Raw genomic sequence first — 24260 nt, forward strand, 5'->3', positions numbered from 1 at the left:
GGGAACACACGCAGTGCTTAGCTGTGAGGGGATACACGCAGTTCTTAGCTGTGAGGGGATACACGCAGTTCTGAGCTGTGAGGGGACACACGCAGTGCTTAGCTGTGAGGGGATACACGCAGTTCTGAGCTGTGAGGGGACACACGCAGTGCTTAGCTGTGAGGGGATACACGCAGTTCTTAGCTGTGAGCGGATACACGCAGTTCTTAGCTGTGAGCGGATACACGCAGTTCTTAGCTGTGAGGGGACACACGCAGTTCTTAGCTGTGAGGGGACACACGCAGTTCTTAGCTGTGAGGGGACACACGCAGTTCTTAGCTGTGAGGGGACACACGCAGTTCTTAGCTGTGAGGGGACACACGCAGTGCTTAGCTGTGAGGGGACACACGCAGTGCTTAGCTGTGAGGGGATACACGCAGTTCTGAGCTGTGAGGGGATACACACAGTTCTGAGCTGTGAGGGGATACACGCAGTTCTGAGCTGTGAGGGGACACACGCAGTTCTTAGCTGTGAGGGGATACACGCAGTTCTGAGCTGTGAGGGGATACACGCAGTTCTGAGCGGTGAGGGGACACACGCAGTTCTTAGCTGTGAGGGGATACACGCAGTTCTGAGCTGTGAGGGGATACACGCAGTTCTTAGCTGTGAGGGGATACACGCAGTTCTGAGCTGTGAGGGGATACACGCAGTTCTTAGCTGTGAGGGGATACACGCAGTTCTTAGCTGTGAGGGGATACACGCAGTTCTTAGCTGTGAGGGGACACACGCAGTTCTTAGCTGTGAGGGGATACACGCAGTTCTGAGCTGTGAGGGGATACACGCAGTTCTTAGCTGTGAGGGGATACACGCAGTTCTGAGCTGTGAGGGGATACACGCAGTTCTTAGCTGTGAGGGGATACACGCAGTTCTGAGCTGTGAGGGGATACACGCAGTTCTGAGCTGCGAGGGGATACACGCAGTTCTGAGCTGTGAGGGGATACACGCAGTTCTGAGCTGTGAGGGGATACACGCAGTTCTTAGCTGTGAGGGGATACACGCAGTTCTTAGCTGTGAGGGGATACACGCAGTTCTTAGCTGTGAGGGGACACACGCAGTTCTTAGCTGTGAGGGGATACACGCAGTTCTGAGCTGTGAGGGGATACACGCAGTTCTTAGCTGTGAGGGGATACACGCAGTTCTGAGCTGTGAGGGGATACACGCAGTTCTTAGCTGTGAGGGGATACACGCAGTTCTGAGCTGTGAGGGGATACACGCAGTTCTGAGCTGCGAGGGGATACACGCAGTTCTTAGCTGTGAGGGGACACACGCAGTTCTGAGCTGTGAGGGCTGTCCTGTCCTAAAACCCCCCCAGTGATCAGTGCATGCGAGTTACTGCTCCCACTTGTGAACATGATGAGAAAACATTGTATTAGCACATTCAGGGAGAAACGCACAGCACCTTATAGCACACACAGGCACACACGCACAGCACATACAGGCACACATGCACAGCACATACAGGCACACACGCACAGCACATACAGGCACACGCACAGCACTTTATAGCACACACAGGCACCGACGCACAGCACTTTATAGCACACACAGGCACCGACGCACAGCACTTTATAGTACATACAGGCACACACGCACAGCACTTTATAGCAGACACAGGCATACACGCACAGCACTTTATAGCACATACAGGCACACACGCACAGCACTTTATAGCACACACAGGCACACACGCACAGCACTTTATAGCACACACAGGCACACGCACAGCACTTTATAGCATACACGCACAGCACTTTATAGCACACACAGGCACACACGCACAGCACTTTATAGCACACACAGGCACACACGCACAGCACTTTATAGCACATACAGGCACACACGCACAGCACTTTATAGCACATACAGGCACACACGCACAGCACTTTATAGCACATACAGACACACACGCACAGCACTTTATAGCACACACAGGCACACACGCACAGCACTTTATAGCACATACAGACACACACGCACAGCACATACAGGCACACACGCACAGCACTTTATAGCACATACAGACACACACGCACAGCACTTTATAGCACACACGCACAGCACTTTATAGCACATACAGGCACACACGCACAGCACTTTATAGCACACACGCACAGCACTTTATAGCACATACAGGCACACACGCACAGCACTTTATAGCACATTCAGGCACACATGCACAGCACTTTATAGCACATACAGGCACACACGCACAGCACTTTATAGCACATACAGGCACACACGCACAGCACTTTATAGCACATACAGGCACAAACCACCCCGTACCTTCATAATCTTGATAAATTTCAGCAGCAATCGCTCGCGGTCCTGTGCTTTCTCCTGCAGCATAATGATTGATCGGACCCTGTGTGGGACGAGACACCAGTTGTTTGTTTTTAGGAAGGCGCGGCAATAGTTCTCCCCTGCGCTGGGCAGCGGGGGCTGCATTGTATTGATTTACAATGCTCTTCCGGCACCGCAGGATACAGGTAAGTGTGAAGCCCCCTCCCTCCATTACAGCGCGGACCCCCCTTCTGCACGCGCTCTTACCAGTACGACATGTTGTTAAAGTGCTCTGTGAACTGAGTCAGATTTGGGCTCTTCTCCTCGTTTTGCTCTTTTGCCCACAGCAGAACCTCCGGGATCTAAGAAGGGGACAAGGTGGTGTGGATTTTTAACCCTGTGATGCCAGAGAGGTCAGCAACACCAGGACTACAAAGGGGGCTAAGGCGGGAGGGGCGCAACTCCAGCCCTCAAGGGCCACCCACAGATCAGGTTTGCAGGATATCCCTGCTTCAGCACAGGTGGCTCAATCGGTGGCTCAGACTGAACCACCTGTGCTGAAGCAGGGACGGAATGAGCCACCTGTGCTAAAGCAAGTATACAGAAAACATGACCTGTTGGTGGACCTTGAGGACTCTAGTTGCCCACCCCTAGGCTATGGCACTGTAGTCCCCTCATTTACCCCTCTCCTTCCGTACTACCCCTCCCCATATCGGTTACCTCTATCTTGTAGAAGAGTTCTGCATCCAGCAGTGTCAGCTGCTCTGCAACCTCGTGGCTGTGGAAGTCATGGAGAGTGCCTGGCCTGCAACACACAAGAGGCCGCGCTTACTTTGTGCCGAGTTCTGCTGCAGGGGCAGGAGTGGAGTTACTGCCACGTAATACCATGCATGTCTTCATTTATATAGCACAATTAGATTGTAAGCTCCTCGGAGCAGGGACTCCTCTTCCTAAATGTTACGTTTATGTCTGAAGCGCTTATTCCCATGACCTGTTATTTATATTATTTGTTATCTATATGATTACCACGTGTATTACTGCTGTGAAGCGCTATGTACACTAATGGCGCTATACAAATAAAGACATACAATAGCATCCGTGTGCACCGCGCGTCACAGCGGTAACACACGTGGCATAATAATAGAACACATCATGGGAATAAGCGCTTGAGACATAAAAACAACATTTAGGAAAAGGAGTCCCTGCCCCGAAGAGCTTACAATCCGAGATCCGGGTGCCCGACGAGAGTGGCTGAAAAAGTAACGTGGTAACCCCCCATCTTCAGCTTTGCGAATTATAATATGGTCACATTAAACACCCGCCTAGTGCCCCTCTCTCCTATGTCCCCAACTCTTCCATTGCTCCTACCGCTTGTTACGTACCCCGGCCATCCATCTCAGGGCGGGCAACTCCCTGTCCTCAGGGGCCACCACCGGGTGAGGTTATCCATCAATCTTCGATTGACCTACTGACTGAGCCACCTGTGCTGAAGCAGGGATATCCTGAAAACCTGACCTGGTTGTGGCCTTTGAGGACTGGGAGTTGCCCAACCCTGCTCTAGACAAATCAACTGCTCCATCCGCGTGGGCGATACAAAAAAGGTACTGCCAAGGTGTGCGTGATCCTACAGCACCTGTCCGGGGCTTAGGTCCCAAGGAGGGATTTATTAGGTAACGGTTAACTGAAAATATGTTTAAATGTATTATGAATGTTTTACACCATTGTTGCAATGGTCGGGTTTAACATCGTTTGGTTTGCGATAACTTATTCTCAGAGAAAGAATAAGTTAAGTTAAAATAGGAGTATATTAAGTAAAGGCAAGAGTGGGCTTGCAATGGACAGGGATTCTGTCTGCTCTCAGCACCCCCTCCTCCGCCCCCCGCCAAGGCCGGTATGTCTGCTACGCTAGCCAGGAACAAGGCTGGCTAAGGGTTACTAAGCAGACTCCCTGATTTCTGCTCAATACTGTGTGAACGGTTTGTTCACCTTATTTAGTTTTTTCTCCCCCCCCAGGTGCCAAGACTCAATCACACCTATCTGAATGCAACTTAGAATAAAGATGAATGAAGAACTATTGCAAACAACGTCTAGCCCTTCCCCCCAATAAAATTAATGACTTTAAATGTAAGGGCTTGAACTCAAATTTCAAGCGTAGAATGCCCTGACAGAGTTTAAGAGGCTACAGGGTGACATCCTGTTTTATACAGGAGACTCATTTTGACTCCCTGGAGCTCCTAAACACGTTTAAAAAAAACATATCCCATAGCATTCTACTCCCGTTTAAAAAAAAAAAAAAAAGGGTGGGGGGGTAGCCATCCTGATCAAAAAAGATATTCCTTTCCAGACCCAGAAGATTGATAGACACACAGAACGGAGATATATAATATTACAAGGCCGCTCTCAGGTGTTACCGTCACCATGATTAATATTTATGCCCCAAACGAGAATCAAGCAGAATTCGTGAAGACACCGAGTCTGATTGAGTGAACCCCTCTGAGTCCCCTAATCGTTGCGGGAGACTTTAAACATGGTCCAGATCCCAGAACTGGATAGAATCAGCCCAGGGGAATCACTCCCACTCAACATTTAAAAAATGCAAAAGAATTCCGACTGGGAATGAAAGAATATTCTCCGATTGATGCACGGCGCCCCACAGATCAAGGCCAAAGGAATTACTCATTCTTCTCGCTGCCCCACAGCTCGTATTCCAGGATAGATCACATTTTGGTTTCACAAGATATTCTTCATGGGCTCTCCCAAACGTAGATAGGGCCTACCACATGGTCAGATCACGCCCCGGTCTCACAGACGCTCAAGATCCCTGAGAAATGGCCAATGAGGCTTAATAACGCCCTTTTGAAATATCCAGAAGTTGAGTTGAAAATGTAAAAAAAAAAAATAATAATAACTAGAGACCTATTTTAATACCAACGAAGGCTCGGCGGTCTCCTGCGCATCTCTATGGGAGGCGCATAAGCAACCATTAGCAAGCACGCAACCGTAGGTCGGACAAATAATAAAGGATGCCAGAGTGTTGGAGAGCTGAAGGAGGCAAATTTATATATGGCCCAAATAGTGTTACTGATATATAATATCTATATGATGTTGTATATTGTCTATATAACTCTTGAGAAACAAGTGTATAAATGATGTAAAATGTCGTGATATTTTGGATGTTAATCCTCTCCCCCCTTTTTTTCACCCCTTATATGAAACGCTTTAATAAAAAGAGAGTTTCAAACAAATAAAACCTGGTGGCACTAGGCCTGATTGCCAGAACTCCAGAACCTGCTCCCCCCGGCGGCAAAGCTCCCGGGAACTTGTTAGCCAGGATTTGTATGATATATGCCCACATCATTTCTTTTAAATAAACCTTTACTTTAAAAAGGAAAGTAGAGCGGGGAAACAACAACACGCGATCCCCAGGAGTTTGTAAGAGAAAAGCCATAGTGCGCAGGAATAACATTGGGCACGGTCTTTTCATTACACGGGGGGGGGGGAGGGTAGTCGGATGTAATTGGGTTCTGGCAGAGCTCTGTACCTTGCTGCTACCCCCCTGGCAGCGAGTGGTCGCAGGGCAGAGTTGGCGTGGCTCAGCATCCGCTTGTTTTCAACCTTGTCCAAGATGTTTTTGCGCAGGACGCGGGCGAGGCTGAGTTCCCCTTTACACACCAGGCGGAAAACTAGCTCCATCAGCAGCTTCAGGATCTCGTCTGTCAGCTCCACCAAGCTGGGGGCAGGAGGGGGGGACGGCACGAGGAATAAGCGGACAGGGTATACAGGGTTAATGCAGATATCTTAAATGCCTCCAACCAGCCTGTGCTTTTAAAGCTGCAGTTCAGTCAATATCCTGCATGTGTGTTTTTTTTAATAAATCAGTTCTGTAGTAAGAAAAAATACTTTTAGCATTTTCTGTTTTAAAAAACAACTTTGAAAGACGAATTTTCTTGTATTCTATTTTAACAGCCATTTGCTAAGGCACTGCCCCTTCATGTCCTGTCACAAGCCCTGGCACACCCCTTTGTCAGCACTGCCCTCCCTCTAGCACATGTCAGTGCAGGAGTGCTCATGAATATTCATGAGCTTCCACTGAGTGACAGAAGCAGAGGAAAAACATATGCCAGCTCTAATTATGTCACCAAATTTCGCCGATCAATACATGGAGAACGAATTGACCGGCAGCTATACAGTTCTTTAGGTAATTAGAGATTGCCCACATGAAAGTATTGACGTAAAAAAATAAATTAAAAAAAGAAAAGAAAAAAAAGACTGAACTGCAGCTTTAATAGCATGGAAGACAAAGCTGCAGACCAAGCAATATCCTGTGTGTGTTTCAATAAATCAGTTCTGTACTATGGGAAAATACTTGTAGCATTTTTTTTAAAAACAACTCTGAATAATATTTTTAATGTATTATAATGTAACAAGCATTTTTTGTTTCTATAGCAACTATTTACAAAGTCACATCCCCTTTCTCTTCCGAGACAGGCTCTGGCACACCCTTTTTTGAGCCCTGCCCTCTCTCTATCAGTGCACCAATTGTATCTAGTGACTGCCTGGTCACATGATCTTCCCCACAGAACTTTGCATCTTTCGTCCTCTTCTGCTGCATGGACAGACATTTAGTGAACCCCCGAGCCGAATCTTCGTCGATCGATCACAGGAGAACTGATTAATTGGCAACTTAGCTAATTACTCTGTGTGTGGATTGTATTGATGCACATATTAAAGGGGGGAAAAAAACAGCAGCTTGGACTCCTGCTTTAAAGACACACTAGCTAAACTGTGCTTGGGGCCAGGGTTTATTCCTCTCTGCCTTGTACACATGTCTAAATGTATTTTTCCTGGTTAAAAAACCCCCCAAAAAGCCCCTTTCCTTCCATCATCACACAGGAACGGTTTCCCCATGCGACATCAGCTTTAAACGCGTTGCTGGCCAATGGTGGAAGAGTCAGGGAAGGGATGGGAAAGAAGGGTGGAACAACCCCCACTAACCATAGGGTAGGGAAAGGAGTGATGGAGAGGAAGGGAGCGTGTGATATGGATGGGTGGCTACGCAGTGTGGAGGCGGTAAGTTGGTTGCCACTTACCATAGCTCATCCACCACTCTCACCAGCACAAAGAAGGTGTTCTTGCTCACACGCTGCTTGAAGGTGTCCTGGAAGTGACAGAACCGCTCATATGTTGGCAAGGGGTTAAAGAATAAGCCACGTGATGGTCCTTCTTAGGTGTAGTTAGCGCCTAAAGCAGGGTGGCCAACTCCAGTCCTCACGGGCCCCCAACCGGTCAGGTTTTCAGGATATTCCTGCTTCAGTACAGGTGGCTCAATCAGTCCCAGCTTCAGCACAGGACGCTCCATCAGTGGCTCAGTCTTTGATAGAACCAACTGTGCTTAAGCAGGGATATCCTGAAAACCTGATCTGTTGGCCACCCCTGGCCTAAAGATTGCTGTCCCACTGTTGGATATCCAGCACAGACAGCAGGGGGCAGCAGACACGCAGGAATGCAGACCATGACGTCAGTTCTCCCTTCTCTGAAATCTTTCTGCAGAACGCGCCACCTTCTCCTGTCTGGCCCAGAATCCTGTTTGCATTTCAAACATCTTCTGCTGCAATGCAACCTGGAGCACCCAGCAGATCGAGCCCCCTCCCTGCATGCCTTTCTAGCCACTAATGCAAATGACCAGTAAGCATGGATTAAAGGCGGGCCCGGTAATGTATGCGACCCTGTTCTGGGAACAGCTGCTGACACCCTGTGCAGTGGGGTTATTGTACATCATGCATCACAAAGGATATCTGTACTGGAGCTTCTGGATCAGCTCCTCCGGGCAGATAAAGGTCCGGTAAGTAGTCAGGAAGGCTTCACAATACAGAACCAGATCTGCAGAGGGGATTCATGATAAGGTAATTAGGGCGAGGGCATCACTTGGAAAATCCAACCTCACTGAGTTATGAACACATACATACGCACCCATATATATGTGTGTGTGCATACATATATATATATACATATATGCATATATATATGTGTCTGTGTGTTATATATATATATATATATATATATTCACCCACACGCACACACTGTATGTATGTGTGTATGTATATATTTTTTATAGACACACGCACACACTATGCGTGTGTGTGTGTACACAGTCTGCCCCAGGGTGCACCCGCACCTTCTTATACCGATGTAAACCTGAACACATGTACCATAAAACAGGAGATCAATATTTTTCCAAAGCAATTGATATATTAACACCGTCTCTGCCAGGAGCCAGCAACGTATCCATTGCAAGGCCTGTTTATGCTGCAAAGGGGGTAAATAATGACATAGGGGAGGCAGGCACGTGCAGGATGAGGTGAGCAATGCAAGGAGGGCAGGATTGCTAACTGTGGAGCGCCCAGGGAAGGGAGGACGGTGCATGGAGTCCTGGGCCCACCCACAGCTGACAGAAGCGGTGAGGTCATGCAGCCTCGGCAAGCTCCAACACGAAGGGCCCGGAGACATTCCTCATCCCAAAGGAAGCCCCTTGGAATGCGACAGTTTAATCTGATCCAGGTTCCTGCCTCAGCCCCTTCTATTCACCCCTACACTGCTGGAGCGGAGGTTTGGAAAGGAGAGAGGCGCAGCAACATGTGGAGTTTGTGCACACAACCATGATCAGTCAACAATGGCCCATCGGATCCCTATAGTACAGGGGTGGCCAACTGCAGTTGTCAAGGGCCCCCAACAGGTCAGGTTTTCAGGATACCCCTGCTTCAGCACAGATGGTGCAGTCCAAGACTGAGCCACTTGTGCTGAAGCAGGGATATCCTGAAAACCTGACCTGTTGGTGGCCCTGGACGACCGGAGTTGGCCACCCCCTGCTATAGCAGCTCAGAGGCCTTCAATGTTCAGTAGATACAATGTGACAGTCAGCCCTTTGCCAATACAGGTTATCGGCTGATCGTCACAGGACTGCAGGGAACCAGAGCTTGGTCCAACCGAGTTATGGACAATGCAAAGATCATCATCATTTTGTAGTTTGTGATTTTGAGGGTATGACAAGGGGGTTCATGGACTGGATATCTGCACAAAGAGGATCTCAGAAACTGGAGCAGTTTGGGTCAGCAGAAAGGACCTTATAGAAGCTTTATTTCTAACGGTAAGCAGTGCGGCCTTATAAAGCTGCAGGCCACTTATTAAATGGGTCTAGTTCTATTACCACCGACGTAGCACCATTAAGTAAATCTGCTCCTAACTTGAGGTTCATTCACTAGACGAGGCTTACTGATGTTTAATAAATCTTTGCCCGTCTTAAACCCTCTAACACCCAAAGGTTTAAAGCAGCCCAGAGCAAAGCCCCCGTCACCCACTCACCTTTCCGATCGGTCTCTGTCGCGTGAACCAGTAATATGTCCCCGGATCCCCCTCTCACATCCGGCCCATCGTCACCCTGCAGAGGAACGGACAGACAGACCCAGTGAGTATTAGTAAAAGCCCAGGCGGCCTTCTTCTGCCTACTGCAGGGATGGCGACTGACCTTTTGTTTCAGCGTCAGTCTGGCCATGATCTCGTTGTGGTCCACTAGGGAGAGTTCTTCTGTCTCGCCGCTTTCCGCGGTCTCTTCCTCTTCTTCCTCGTCATCGTGGCCATCGGGAGATTTCGGTGGTCTGGAAGGAGAGAGAATCGAGTTGTTAACCCCTTCATATTGCGTTGCTGGCCCCACTAGCAGGTGAGAGATTAAGTAGCAGCATCGAGGAAAACCTTTGCCTACTGAACCAAGCTCCAGGCCTCCAAACTCCAGGCCTCCAAACTCCAGGCCTCCAAACTCCAGGCCTCCAAGCCTCCAGGCCTCCAAGCCTCCAGGCCTCCAAGCCTCCAGGCCTCCAAGCCTCCAGGCCTCCAAACTCCAGGCCTCCAAACTCCAGGCCTCCAAACTCCAGGCCTCCAAACTCCAGGCCTCCAAACTCCAGGCCTCCAAACTCCAGGCCTCCAAACTCCAGGCCTCCAAACTCCTCAACAGGTCAGGTTTTAAGGATATCCCTGCTTCAGCACAGGTGGCTCAATAAGTAGCTCAGTCCTTTTGACTGAGCGCACCTGTGCTGAAGCAGGGATATCCTTAAAACTTCACCTGTTTGGGGTTTTTGAGGAGTGGCATTGGGAACCGCTGGTCTGACTGTCATTGGCTGTGCTGGAACACCACCATATCTGGTCAATATATCACAATTTATCATGACGACACAATGGCCAATAGCGCAGGTCACATCTGTATACCCAAGTGATCTTCTGCGTATAGTACACTGGCGCCTCTAAACCAGGATTCTGCCTACGGGTGCCTCTGACCTTTCTGAAATGATCTCCGTGGGAAATAATGTGATTTTAACAAATTGCTCGTCAAAAAAAAATGTGAAATGACGTTTAAAATAATGCCGGCACTTACATATACGGTCATAATGATAACCCCAAGTGTGAATGGGATTGGAAATGTCATTAGTAGGAAACGAGTTTCTTAATTCTGCTTTCTAACCCGTTTATTCAGATCGCTAATTAATTTAGCTGTTGATAATGGGATGATCATCACAATTAAACCATATAAATAGTGTTCCCTTGTACGAACCCCCCCCCCCCCAAAAAAGGTTGAGAAACAAAGCTGTACAAGTAACTAATCAAAAAGTGGTGTAGATCAGGGGTGCTCATATCCAGTACTCGGGCGGAGTTGGTGCTGTACAAGGACTTTGGGGGGGTCCGTATACAGCTGGTGGGCTTCATTGTTCAGCCTTCGGAACCGTTTTACGGCTGTGGAGCAGTGACCGAAACGGATATTGGGTTTGACGTCTGCCCGTATCTGTGTTGTGACCCTGGGGGGGTCTGAATGCCTAATACCAAGTCACTTGTGTAAGCGCAATACTTTGTGCCTTTACTAATTAAAAGCAATATTATACTCATTTTTGCTTTTTTCCTTCTACATTTTCCTTCCTTCTCCTGCCTCCCTCCCTCCCTCTCGTTACCCGAGTTGTTACCTATGATGGTGTGAAGTACCAACCTGGAAGAGTACAGATTCGGTTACTTCATATAACCACGCTGCCCATGAATCACGTGGAACACGATAGAGTTGAATATTAAAAGACAATCTACGCTGATCTACCTTTTTGCTTTACAGTGTTGCACTATTTTCTGTTTATCTTTTCTATGTCCTGAATGAGATCTGCGCCCCTGTTGTTTTCTGCTTATATCATCTGGACTGGGATTGAGTGACAGTCCTGTTTTGGGAGCTGCGTTTTCGAATAAGGACAGTATTAATTATAATATCTCTTTATCTGGGTAGTATTATTGGCGCTTGCACCTTTTTCTTCACTGATTTCAGTCACCATTATCAGCATATTTTTTCCTTTATGGTCCATATTTTGCTCCCTACTTCTCCATTTATAAAAGGTTTAAGACCAGGGTCTAAATCGCCGAGTGTTTTATAGGATCCTGCGCATTCGTAACCTAGTAACACCACTTTGCAGTGGCACTTTTATTGGTGTGCTTCGAACAACAGAATATGTAGAGCAGGAGTGGCCAACTCCAGTCTTCAAGGGCCATCAACAGATCAGGTTTTCAGGATATCCCTGCTTCAGCACAGATGGCTCAATCAGTGGCTCAGTCGAAGACTGAGACACTGATTGAGCCATCTGTGCTGAAGCGAAGCCTGACTGAGCCACATGTGCTGAAGCTGGGACTGATTGAGCCAGCTGTGCTGAAGCAGGGAAAACCTGACCTGCAGGTGGCCCGTGAGCACTGGAGTTGGCCACCTCTGGTGAAGAACATTACAAGACAGCATCATCATCCTTAATCATTTCTAAGACTCGCTCACGTACCTCTCGGAGGCTTCTTGGCTCTCTTCCCCAGGGATGCAGGGCTCCGATAAGGAATTCCTCCGGTGTCCGTCATCCACTAAGGGCGATTCCTGCAGAGAGAGACACACAACGTCTGTCAGAGGCTCGTTGGGTGGGTGCTTCTTCAATGTTACTGTATCGTATTCCGTTCGTCACTCCCGGGTATCAGCAATGTATGGCCGGGATTGCAGCTCTATGCTACCTACTTCAGTGTTTGGTGAGGTAGACGTGAAAAGCAGCTTGGAAACGCACAGTATAAATAGTAAGAATGAACCTGTTCAGTCCTAAAGTAATGTGCATAGCAAAATGATATGCTGGACAAACCTTGAACAGCAAGGGGGTCCCCACAATGATGCATTTCCTGCATTTAATGCTCTGCGCTTCAGATGGAATAAAGGGGATATAAATTGAATGGGTGTTGCAAATTTGCAGATCCCACACTGGAGGGTGGACGTGGAACCCAAGACCACTGTGCGGCCACCTTACACCAATCCTTAGCTGTATATACGTGGCATCTGAAACTGCGCGACTATGTGAGGGGAGGAGATGGCCCCTTATTGTACAGCGACGGGCCTGTGAATATACTTCCAGCACAGCCATGTGACAGCATGCAGGGGGAACCCTCCAGGGGAGTGCAGTGTCTCCCTGACACACAGGTGATGGGGTTGATGGGGTGAGCAGCGTTCGGCACGGAACTCTATGAAAGGGACTCCGTCTCTCCTGCTGGAAGGGCTGCCCAGCAGAATGGGCTCCCTGCCAGAGAAGGGCGCAGTAACGTACGTGAGCGTAACGTACCTGCACTTCCCCCAGGGAAAGAGGGGGCCAGCCACATAGTCGCAGGAGGTGGTGCTACCGTGTTCTCCTTAAGGAATTTGGCATTGAAATCTAGCAAGCCCCCATACCTGCTCCCCTGTCTTGTAGCGAAGAGCTATGTAGAGAACCTTGAAACCCTTTAGCACCACAGGGGTTAGGATGCCATTCTGCCAAATTCAGTAAGGGTCTGATCATCCCTTACCCCTTAGAATAAAGTCTGCGTGATCAATACCCAGTGTGTACATAGTTAGTGATTTATTACAACAATTCAACCAACTACAGATTAGAGCAAGGGTACTCAACTCCAGTCCTCAAGCCCCCACCAACAGGTCAGGTTTTCAGGATATCGCAGCTTCAGCACAGATGGCTCAATCAGTCCCAGCTTCAGCAAAGGTGGGTCTGATTGAGCCACCTGTGCTGAAGCTGGGATATCCTCAAAACCTGACCTGTTGGGGGGGGGCTTGAGTGGATGATGGATGAAATGCAGCCTGTCGGTAGGTTCTGTGTGCGGTTTTCACGTGTTACAATTGCACACCGCGCCGCACATGGAATGAGGTGCTTTCTCCCTGTCTGTTACCGACGGTAGGTGGTGAGAAGGAGGCAACATCTGTATAATTCCACAACACAGTGGGAAGCAAGCACAGTTACAATCACACGCGTGTGGAGCAGAGATGGGAGGGATGCAGGGGAGGACGACGGGCACATCCGTGTTAAAGCCAACACTGCAAATTGGGTTTGGTGGGATCACTATGTGGAGCATGCCCCTGAGAGAAAGCCCACTGTGACACACACAGCAGACGTCCCCACTCCAAAATGTAGCACAGGAGTAGCCAACTCCAGTACCCAAGGGCCACCAACAGCCCAGGTATTAGGGATGTCCCTGCTTCAGCACAGGTGGCTCAATTATTCTGATATCACCACCTGTGCTGAAGCAGGGATATCTTTAAAACCTGACCTGTTGGTGGTCCTTGAGGACCGGAGTTGGACATCCCTAACTGGGAAGTGCAGCTTTGGGGGTTAGCAGGCCGAATCGGACACATCACATGCTTCCATGCATGCTCTAACCTAGAATCTTTTGTGTCTATAGGTGCTTCTCGCTGTGATCTATAGGCTCCTGGGAAAGCTGTACAAGGATGTATGTGGCATGCAGACAAGCTCAGGAACATTGGAGCTCCTTTAGTGCTGGAGGGGAGTGCTAACACGCGGCTTCAACTTCAACCTTTCGCTGTGCCACACACACATTCATCCCAAAGCCCATCACTGTGACACACACACACACACACACACATTCATCCCAAAGCCCATCACTGTGACACACACACACACACATACACACACACTCATCCCAAAGCCTATCACGATGACACACAAACACACACACATCCCAAAGCCCATCACTGTGCCACACACACATTCATCCCAAAGCCCATCACTGTGACACACACACACACACATTCCAACGCCTTTCAACCAACAAGTGACAGCCGCCTCGTGCCCGGATAATCTGCCTCTTTACACACTGCTCCTATATACTCTGCCCTTTTCATGTTTATAGTACTCACGGCACATACAAATACTTAGTAACAACATGGGTAATAATCATCTGGTGCTCGGTGTCACAAAAGTATTTTGTGCCCACCGTGCCATCCGCTTTTCCCTGGTTAGGCACGGCACACAGTTCCAATCCTACGTAGCAAGACCTCACTTCTTCTTTAGCCAGAAATGAAGAAAAGAATGTGACATTTGGGGATGCAATTTTCCCCTCGATCATAAGGTATCTGGGAAGGGGGGCAAACTGCATTGAGACACAGTGCATGCGCTTCCCCCAGTGCTGCCCACCTACCTTCCCGTCATTGTGAGATTCTAGTCTGACCCCAGAACACCAAGTCCTCACTAATGCAGGGGATCTCAACTCCAGTGCTCAAGCCCCCCCAAAGAGGTCAGGTTTGCAGGATATCCATGCTTCAGCACAGGTGGCTCAATCGAAAGACTGAGCCACTGATTGAGCCACCTGTGCTGAAGCTGGGACAGACTGAGCCACCTGTGCTGAAGCAGGGATATCCTGCAAACCTGACCTGTTGGTGGCCCATGAGGACTGTGAGTTGGCAACCGCTGCTTTATGCGTTTTTAACCCTCTCTCTGCCAGGGCTTGCAATGTAGTGCTCCGCTGGCATTTCTAGCAGCAGAGCGCCTACACAATGTAGGGCAACTCCGAAACTTCTTCTGGCTGTGGGTACCCTTTTAAACATGTGGGAGCCAATGGTTCCCAATCCCCTTCAATGGGCACACCATCTGAACATCCCAAGTATTGGGAACGGCTTCATGCCTCCCGATTATCAAACGTACTGTGCCTAAAAGTGTGCGTTTCTTTGCCAGTATGTTCAGTATGCATGAAGTCGCTCAGTATGTTCAGTGTTCAGTATGCATGAAGTCGCTCTCAATACCTAGATTAATTTATGAAGCATGAACAAAGTGCTTTATTGGTTTAATTTGTTTATTTACTATACTGGCTGGGAGGGAGGGGTGGGGCGGGGGGCTTTTACATTATGAGCCGACTTTTCCTAAATACGGATCAAAATGTTCAATCTGTGTCAAATGTCAGAAGCGCGGTAAGTTAGACTTCCAAAGAGAACTGCGCAAGTTACAGGCGCAAACATGGATACAATATCTCCACCCCCAACGGCTCCTGTAACCACTCCTCATCGTGCTCACTGGCACCAAGTGCAGCCCTTTCATACAATGACACACGCGCTATTGTAACAGTGGGAAGGGATTGGGGCACACACATAACTAGTATAAGCCCGACTGCTGGAGAGGGGGCTGCTGTTAGAGAACCTATCAGGCAAGGGTCCTCAACTCCAGTCCTCAAGCCCCCCCCCCCCCCCCCAAGCAGGTCAGGTTTCTAGGATATCCCAGCTTCAGCACAGGTGGCTCAATCAGAGGCTCAGATTGAGCCACATGTGCTGACGTTGGGATATCCCGAAAACCTGACCTGTTGGAGGGGGGGGGGGGGGGTTACCATTTCTTATCCGCCCAACGGTTCGGTTCCCCTTGATAAAGGCTCAAGGAACCTGGGGTCAATTAAACACTTTTTTGGCAGGTTTGGCAGCAATGGAATAAAAGTGCCCCCTGTATAGGAAGAAAATAAAACGTGGGGCGACGTCATGGAAAAACCGTTTCTTTGCGCCCTGTGCTCCTGGAAACTGGAGGCTGCCGGAGATGTTCGTGTTCCGGGGGCTTCGTACGGACATGCGGCGCGGTGCCTCGGACACCGCAGAGAAGGCAGACGGGGGCGTGCGTCGCGTCGCGCCATGCGGAGCATGCAGCCAGCAGGGTTTGCTTTCAATCCCCCAGCATGCCCCTCTCACCCCACAGCTGCGTCCTACTTACACCGTCACAGGGCGGGGGTTCTCCAGCGCTTTGCCCGGAGGAATACAGGTTGACATACTCCCCCTCGCCCGTCTCCTCGTTGGCATGTTCATTCTATGGTGGGAAGAGACAGGGTGGAGGAGGGGAGGGGGAGGGGGGAGGTTGGTGTTGGGCATGAGGTGGTCACTAACCTGTGTAACCACTCGGCTGCACAAGGGGCCACCGAAGCATGGGTCCCTCTGGCAGCAAAGTGGCCACTCCCTTTTGAGGCCGGCATGGCGGGTGACAGGGTATGGGACCGGACTGCAGAGGCACAGTATCTTAGCCAGACAGCTGATGGGGTGACACTGCCTCTGCAGCCACTGGCTAACAATTACAAGTCTTCCTGGGATGAGGCACCGGAGGAGACATTTACCCATATGCAGGGACTCCACAGAGTGACCAATCTCCCCTTTGCTGGCAGCCAAACAGGATAAAGCAGGGGTGGCCAACTCCAGTCCTCAAGGGCCACCAACAGGTCAGGTTTTCAGGATATCCCGTCTTCAGCACAAGTGCCTCAATCAGTGGCTCAGTCGAAAACCGGACCTGTTGGTGGCCCTTGAGGACTGGGAGTTGGCCGCCCCTGGGTCAAAGCATCAATAAAATGTCTTGGTGAGGCGCTTGGAGAGTAAAACAGGAGTGTGCCTTACAAAAGTGTTACCCCGATATTCCAGCCACGCGGGTCACGTGAAGTCGGATTTTAGGTAAGGGGGGGGGGGGGGGCGCGAGTACAGGGACTGGCAGGCGGGGGGGGAGGGGGGGTGGGGGCCGCAGCGCACAAAGTTTGCACACCCCTGCTTTAGAGGCCTGGGCAGAGGTATCTTTGTCTGGTATTGGAGGAGGAGAAGGAGCGGCTCAGCGAGTAAAGACAATGACACTCCGCGTGAAGCAGGGGAACCTGGTTCAATGTCCGGTGTCAGCTCCTTGTGACCTTGGGCAAGTCACTTCATCTCACGTAGATTGTAAGCTCTGCGGGGCAGGGACTGTGTCTGTAAAAATTCTATGTGCAGCACTGTGCACACAGTAAGCGCTATACAATAACTATTTTATTATTATTGTCAGCTGAAGCTCAGAAAAAATTATATATATATATATAAAAAGTAATGGGTGGTCTTCAAAACTTCACGGACCCCACAGATGTTCTCACAGGGCGCCCCACAATATGCAATCATTGCGCTGGGATGGTAATCAGCGGCTACTCAATCCTAATACAAGACCGCGCAGCACTACGAGTACGCACACACGGACCCCCCAGGGAACTCGCTCGCGCCTCAGTGTGCCCCGCGGGCTTTCCCTGTCCAACGCCGAGACACATCGGAACACTCACCTTTAATGCTGAAGCGTTTCAAATCACTTCAAATAAAACACTCCGGGGCACTGTCCGAATGCACTTCCCCTTGTGGCAAAGCCTTACAAGCCACCAACGCCCACTGTCTCCCTCCATATCACTTAGACCAGGGGCGGGGCAACTCCAGTCTTCAAGGGCCACCAACAGGTCAGGTTTTCAGGATATCCCTGCTTCAGCACAGGTGGCTCAATCAGTCCCAGCTTCAGCACAGGTGGCTCAGTCTTCGACTGAACCACTGATTGAGCCACCTGTGCTGAAGCAGGGATATCATGAAAACCTGACCTGTTGGTGGCCCTTGAGGACTGCAGTTGGCCACTCCTGACTGCGATGGTAAGGTCCTTGGACAGGGCTTTCTTGTAGCCAATGTTGTTTCACGTATACCCGTACTGTACATGCTTGTTACCAAAGAAGTACAGATACACACACACACACACACACCAGACACATTTACAAATACAACACAGGGAGGTAATGAAGGCTGGAGGAGAGCAAAGGGGGGGGGGGGGGGGTGTGTGATGTGAATGAGCTATGAAGCGAAGCCGGATTGCCATTCACAAATGCCCCTCTAGCCGAGACCCGCTCCCATTCTCACCGCTGACGTCTGTAGAGAGCCGCAGAGAGGAGGCTCGGAAGGAAGGCAGGCAGAAGGGGTCCCGCAGGAGCTGGTACCCTGAGAGGATGGTAAGGAGAGGAGGAGCAGCGGCGTGGGGTACTCCCCCCGGCTCAGCAGGAGAGGCATGGCGGGGGCAGGGGGCGCGGTGTCAGGGGGGGGCAGGGGGGAAATGAGTGGTGTAGATGACGGCAGGGCCTAGCAAAGGTGAGGCAGGAGACTGGCCATGAGGCGCAAAGTCTTGGGAATAGGAACGGAAAACCGATTTGTACTGTGGTTGGGGAGGGGAGGTGTGTGTGTGTGTGTGGGGGGGAGGGGGGTGAAAGAAACAAGAAGAGGAGGTAAAAAGAAAAGCAAATTAGTGTAAAAGCAGTTTAGTAGCCAGCACACCTGGAACATTCTTAACCCCTTTGCTGCTTGGGGTGGAGGTAACTTGCAACGCACTGCAGCCATCTTGGTACACCCCTGAAATGCTTTGGGTGAGCAATAACCTGAGCACAGTATCCACAGGGCCAAGGAAGGGCATAATATATTAACACAGGCCTCATCCACTCCTCATCCCCCCTGCCCCCCGCCTCTGTTTCCTTCACTCATCCCTCCCTCTCCCCTCCTTCCTTCCCGATTGTGGCATGCCAGCTTCTGTCTCTGGAATCCCAGCTATGCCGTCACACTCACACAGCGGGGATGCTGGAATGCATCAGCATGAGGAGTCTCCCGAATCATTCCTACACCCCTCCCTGCAATAAAAACCATCCATATGGTCTGTCCCCCCCCCCCCCCCCCCCGTTCCTCTCTGCGCTGGAGTCCATGTATAACCACGGCAGCCTCCTCTTACCCCTGCACTGGGAAAGCTGATGCTTAAAACCCTTTACCTCCAGCTATTTTTATGTTTTCTGCAGGGCAGGCGTGTGATTACAAGCAGATGGGTCTCTGCTTCAGCGCCCTAGGGCGCTACAAACATTTTGTTCTGCCATGTGCAGAAGGCCCCTTGGGCAACGAAGGAGGTTAAGGGACCGAGATCACCAAAACATCGCCGGGGCCTTGTCACCGCAGCCACGCGTGACACCTTCTTCTCCAGGCGGGGAGCCACAGTCACCGTTTGTGTTTCCTGCTGTGTGTAATGTGCTAGGTCCGGGATCCGTTTCCCCAGACTGTGTGTATGGAAACCCGGGACCCATCAGGTGAAGAGATAAAGGGGATACAAGGTGCAGGTAACAGCCACCTCACCTTCTAACACAGGGGCCTCTACTCTACTCCCCAAGACCCCCCCAACAGGTCAGGTGTTTAGGATATACCAACGTCAGCACAGGTGACTCTATCGGTCTCTGCTTCAGCAAAGTGGCTCAATCAGTAGCTCAGTCTTTGACTGAAAAGACTGACTCAGTCAAAGACTGAGCTACTGATTGAGCCCCCTCTGCTGAAGCAGAGACTGATTGAGCCACCTGTGCTGAAGCTGGGATATCCTAAACACCTGATCTGTTGGGGGGGGGGGGGGGGGGTGGGGAGGTCTTGAGGACTATAGGCCTAACCAGTGGCACTCCATATTTAACACTGTTGGCGCTGGAGGAAGAAAGGGGACTCGCACTGAATACACACACACACACACACACACACACACACACACACACACACACACACACACACACACACACACACACACACACACACACACACACACACACACACACACACACACACACACTGTTTAACTTTCCTCATTGCAAAGGAAGGAAAACATTCAACCAGAAAGAAGAGAGTTTGTAAGTGGAGTCAGTAGAAAACAGGAGAGGGCTGGAAAACCTCGCACCTATAGCAAGCATCCCATCCAGCAGCAATAGAGAGTGTGGGAGAGAGAGAGACAGAGAGAGTAAGAGAGGACTGGAAAACCTCGTGCCTATAGCAAGCATCCCACCCAGCAGCGAGAGAGTGTGTGTGGGAGAGAGAGAGACAGAGAGAGAGAGTGACAGAGAACTGGAAAACCTCGCGCCTATAGCACCATCCCATCCAGCAGCGATAGAGAGTGTGGGAGAGAGAGAGACAGAGAGAGTGAGTGAGAGAGGACTGGAAAACCTCGCACCTATAGCAAGCATCCCATCCAGCAGCGATAGAGAGTGTGGGAGAGAGAGAGACAGAGAGAGAGAGTGACAGAGAACTGGAAAACCTCGCGCCTATAGCACCATCCCATCCAGCAGCGATAGAGAGTGTGGGAGAGAGAGAGACAGAGAGAGTGAGTGAGAGAGGACTGGAAAACCTCGCACCTATAGCAAGCATCCCATCCAGCAGCGATAGAGAGTGTGGGAGAGAGAGAGACAGAGAGAGAGAGTGACAGAGAACTGGAAAACCTCGCGCCTATAGCACCATCCCATCCAGCAGCGATAGAGAGTGTGGGAGAGAGAGAGACAGGGAGAGTGAGTAAGAGAGGGCTGGAAAACCTCGCACCTATAGCAAGCATCCCATCCAGCAGCGATAGAGAGTGTGTGGGAGAGAGAGAGACAGAGAGAGTGAGTGAGAGAGGACTGGGAGAGAGAGCGCAGGCTTATTCAGAGAGTCAGTAAGGGAATGGTTGTTACATCCCGGCAGAAGGAAGCCCAGTACATACAACGTACGGTTAGGAGTTACTGTGTGTTATCAGCACGGATACTCGCATAGTAATGTGCCCGTTCGGAGAATTACAGGTGATGAACTAGCGGTTTTGAGAGGATCTGGCACATTCACCCCGCCCATTCGCCGCTTGGGAGGCCTGCAACATACACACGCAGGCTTCTCCGGCAACAAAGGAGTCAACAACTACGGAGGTTCTCAGCTTGGCTCTCGAGGCCCAAACACTAGTTTTGCACGCTCCTCAAACGGTAACGTGTCACGGTGCCGGTACTTTATATTCCGTATTGACATGACACAGTGTAGGGCAGGGATGTCCAGCTCCGGTCCTCAAGGGCCACCAACAGGTCAGGTTTTACAGATATCCCTGCTTCAGCACAAGTGGCTCAATCAGTGGCTCAGTCGAAGACTGCACTAACTGTGCGGAAGCAGGGCTGTCCTGAAAACCTGACCTGTTGGTGGCCCTTGAGGACTGGGAGTTGGCCGCCTCTGGTGTAGTGGCTATCACCTTGTGAGTATGGAGCAGAGACAGGCAGCGATATAGTAACACAGGCTCCACGTGTAAGGGCACCCATACATTACAGTGCATTTCCTTATACTACACACCGGAAGCCGGCTGCTGAGTGGCAACTCACCGAAGGCACAGGAAAGGAGCCATGCCGGCTCAGAAAGCAGTTAGAGACGGACAGACCGATGCCCTGAGGGAGGCTGGTGTCCTCGGGAGGGAAGGCCCCTGTGGCTGGCTGTGCACAGTACGAGACAGAGGAGAAGGAAGAAGCAGCACAGGAGGCCTGCTGGAGGAATGAAGGAGGGAAGGGAGAGGAAGAGAGAGACACAGAGGGGTGGATCTAAAGGCAGATTATTACATCTGGTCAAAACACAGCCTGGAGCTACTGAATAAAGGAAATGACACGTCAAGTTATTCTATACGACAGGGGTGCTCAACCCCGGTCTTTAAACCCGCCCCCCCCCCCTACAGGTCAGGTTTGAAGAATACGCCCGCTTCAGCACAGGTGGCTCAATCAGTCCCTGTCTTCGACTGAGCCTCTGATTGAACCACCTGTGCTGAAGCTGGGATACGCTGAAAACCTGACCTGTTGGAGGGGGTCGGGGAGCGGAGTTGAGCGCCCCAGCTGTACTGCACTATATTCAGTATAAACATATGAACCCATTTCTTAATGGGTTTCAGGCTACATTTGTAGAGACATTACCCTGCCATTAATGTTCAGCGCAAAGCAGCCACGGGCCGCAGCGCGGGAAATATTAACCCTTTGTGCAGTCCGCAGAGGAGTCTTAAATCCACCCAGGAGAGAGAGAGAGAGGCCGGATACAGACATCAAGCCAGGCACAGCATATCCAAACTGGACTCACCCCTTTGCTATGCGGCAGGCTCCTCTGACCGCCAAAGGGTTACGCCGACAAACTGGAGGCAAAGGTTTCCTACGTCCATGGCCATGACATATGGACGCGGTTGTTTGAGAGCACAGGCCATATTAAGCAGCACTGTGCTAGAAGACTCCTTCAGGCATCCGAGACACCTTACGGCCCATTCGGACACTGCGCTGCTTAGTAAAAATGGGCCTACCCAAGTGGTGGCAGAGATTTCTCTTCTTTATTATTGGGTTGAAAGACGGCGCTGGCGAAACTCGCAGAGACTTATTCAATGGAGTGCGGTGGCTCCGCCATTACAGCGCAGAGAGCCTCGTTCCAGTGAAGCGCGCTGTGTGAGTAAGCCCCCGCCGAGTCTCAAGCACAATATATTGTAACCTCTTCCAGGTATGAGGCGTTCTGCCTGGAACATTCTAGGCACAGCGCAGTGTACATTACCAGTGCTGTACTTAAAAATAAAACGTTGTTGTTGTGGATTATATAAAGCTGAATTTACAGCCAACATTATTCCCCTTAGCTTTCCCAAACTGCTTCCACGTTGCTGCGATTACTCTGGTGATGTCGTTCATCGCACAATTGCCGAATAATATTTATGAGGCTAAAATACAGAATACAGAAGCTGGGACCCGCCTTACAGCTGCTTCATAACGCCCCCTTTTGTGGTTGCTAAAGCCTCCTTTTATTTCCATAGGTACAGGAGTGACCTACAGCAGGGGTTCTCAACTCCAGCCCCCCTCTCCAACAGGTCAGGTTTTCAGGATATCCCAGCTTCAGCACAGGGGGCTCAATCAAAGACCGAGCCTCTGATTGAGCTCCCTGTGCTGAAGCAGGGACTGATTGAGCCACCTGTGCTGAAGCTGAGATATCCTAAAAACCTGACCTGTTGGGGGGGGGGGTGGGGGTTCGACTAAGTCACTGATTGAACCACTTGTGTGTGTTACTGTGCAATTCTTCAGAAGGCTTTTAGGGGTAAACTCGGCATAACTTAGCCTACACCCCTCACTTGTGTCTGAAGCGTCACATTAAATAGATACTACTTGAAACGTTAACCTGAATAAGGCTGTGGGGGGAAGAGCCCACGTCACTGGTTGTACAGCTGATCTTCTCTAGTGGGACTCCGCCTTTCCACAACGCGGTTGCAATCATTAGCAGCTCCCAGTTGCAGAGAAGGGGCCGTGAGGATATTTGTAGTCCTGCTTTGCAGTAGAGAGCTGCTTAAGCACGGATGGAGATCAGCGACGGTTAATTGCTCCTCCTCCCAGCCCCAACAAATCGCTCACCACCCAAAATACGGGGCCCCAAAGAACCAGTGCAAGAGGTGTATATAGGGTATCCATGTGTGCTGACAGCATCAGAGCACACAGTGAGGGAGGTAGGAGGGGAGGCACACTTACCAGCTGCCGCTGTTTAGGAGGCAGTGCTGGGGGTGGGACGAGTTCGTGCCCCGGTTCCGGGCTGCTGAAGGAGTCGTTGAAGCCGTACACCTCCCGCAGGTGCTGGTTCTTCTGCTGGTAGATGTGCTCGTTCTGTGGGGTCTGGTAGAAGACGGACGGCTGTGGTTCCGAGTAATCTTCCACAAAGTGCATGTACGTCATCACTGGAACGCAGAGCAGGGAACAGTGAGGTACAGGGGGGGGTCCTCAGTGAGATACAGTGGGGGTCCTCAGACTGCACTAGATCAAGGGGTCGCTCAGGGTGGTCCCCCAATAGGTCAGGTTTTCAGGATATCCCAGCTTCAGCACAGGTGGCTCAATCAAGAGGCTCAGTCGAAGACTGAGCCTCTGATTGAACCACCTGTGCTGAAGCAGGAACTGATTGAGCCACCTATGTTGAAGCAGGGATATGCTTGAAATCTGACCTGTTGGGTTGGTGGGGCATCTTGGGGACTGGCGTTGAGCACCCCTGGGGTCACTCA

General features: G+C 50.5%; 1 protein-coding gene across 1 annotated transcript in view; it reads right to left on the minus strand.

Moving 5' to 3' along the window:
• RAPGEF1 (Rap guanine nucleotide exchange factor 1) overlaps nucleotides 1–24260 on the minus strand; it is a 91324-nt gene that overhangs the window by 5381 nt on the left and 61683 nt on the right. The window contains 13 exon segments of the mRNA XM_075578722.1: nucleotides 2323–2401; nucleotides 2587–2681; nucleotides 3040–3124; nucleotides 5861–6049; nucleotides 7410–7502; nucleotides 8115–8199; nucleotides 9679–9754; nucleotides 9842–9971; nucleotides 12162–12250; nucleotides 16383–16475; nucleotides 18341–18418; nucleotides 21592–21747; nucleotides 23740–23942. Of these exon segments, the coding sequence (XP_075434837.1) occupies nucleotides 2323–2401; nucleotides 2587–2681; nucleotides 3040–3124; nucleotides 5861–6049; nucleotides 7410–7502; nucleotides 8115–8199; nucleotides 9679–9754; nucleotides 9842–9971; nucleotides 12162–12250; nucleotides 16383–16475; nucleotides 18341–18418; nucleotides 21592–21747; nucleotides 23740–23942 (1451 nt within the window).

The sequence above is a fragment of the Ascaphus truei genome, chromosome 21 (genome assembly GCF_040206685.1).
Source record: "Ascaphus truei isolate aAscTru1 chromosome 21, aAscTru1.hap1, whole genome shotgun sequence".
NCBI classification, from domain to species: Eukaryota; Metazoa; Chordata; class Amphibia; order Anura; family Ascaphidae; genus Ascaphus; species Ascaphus truei.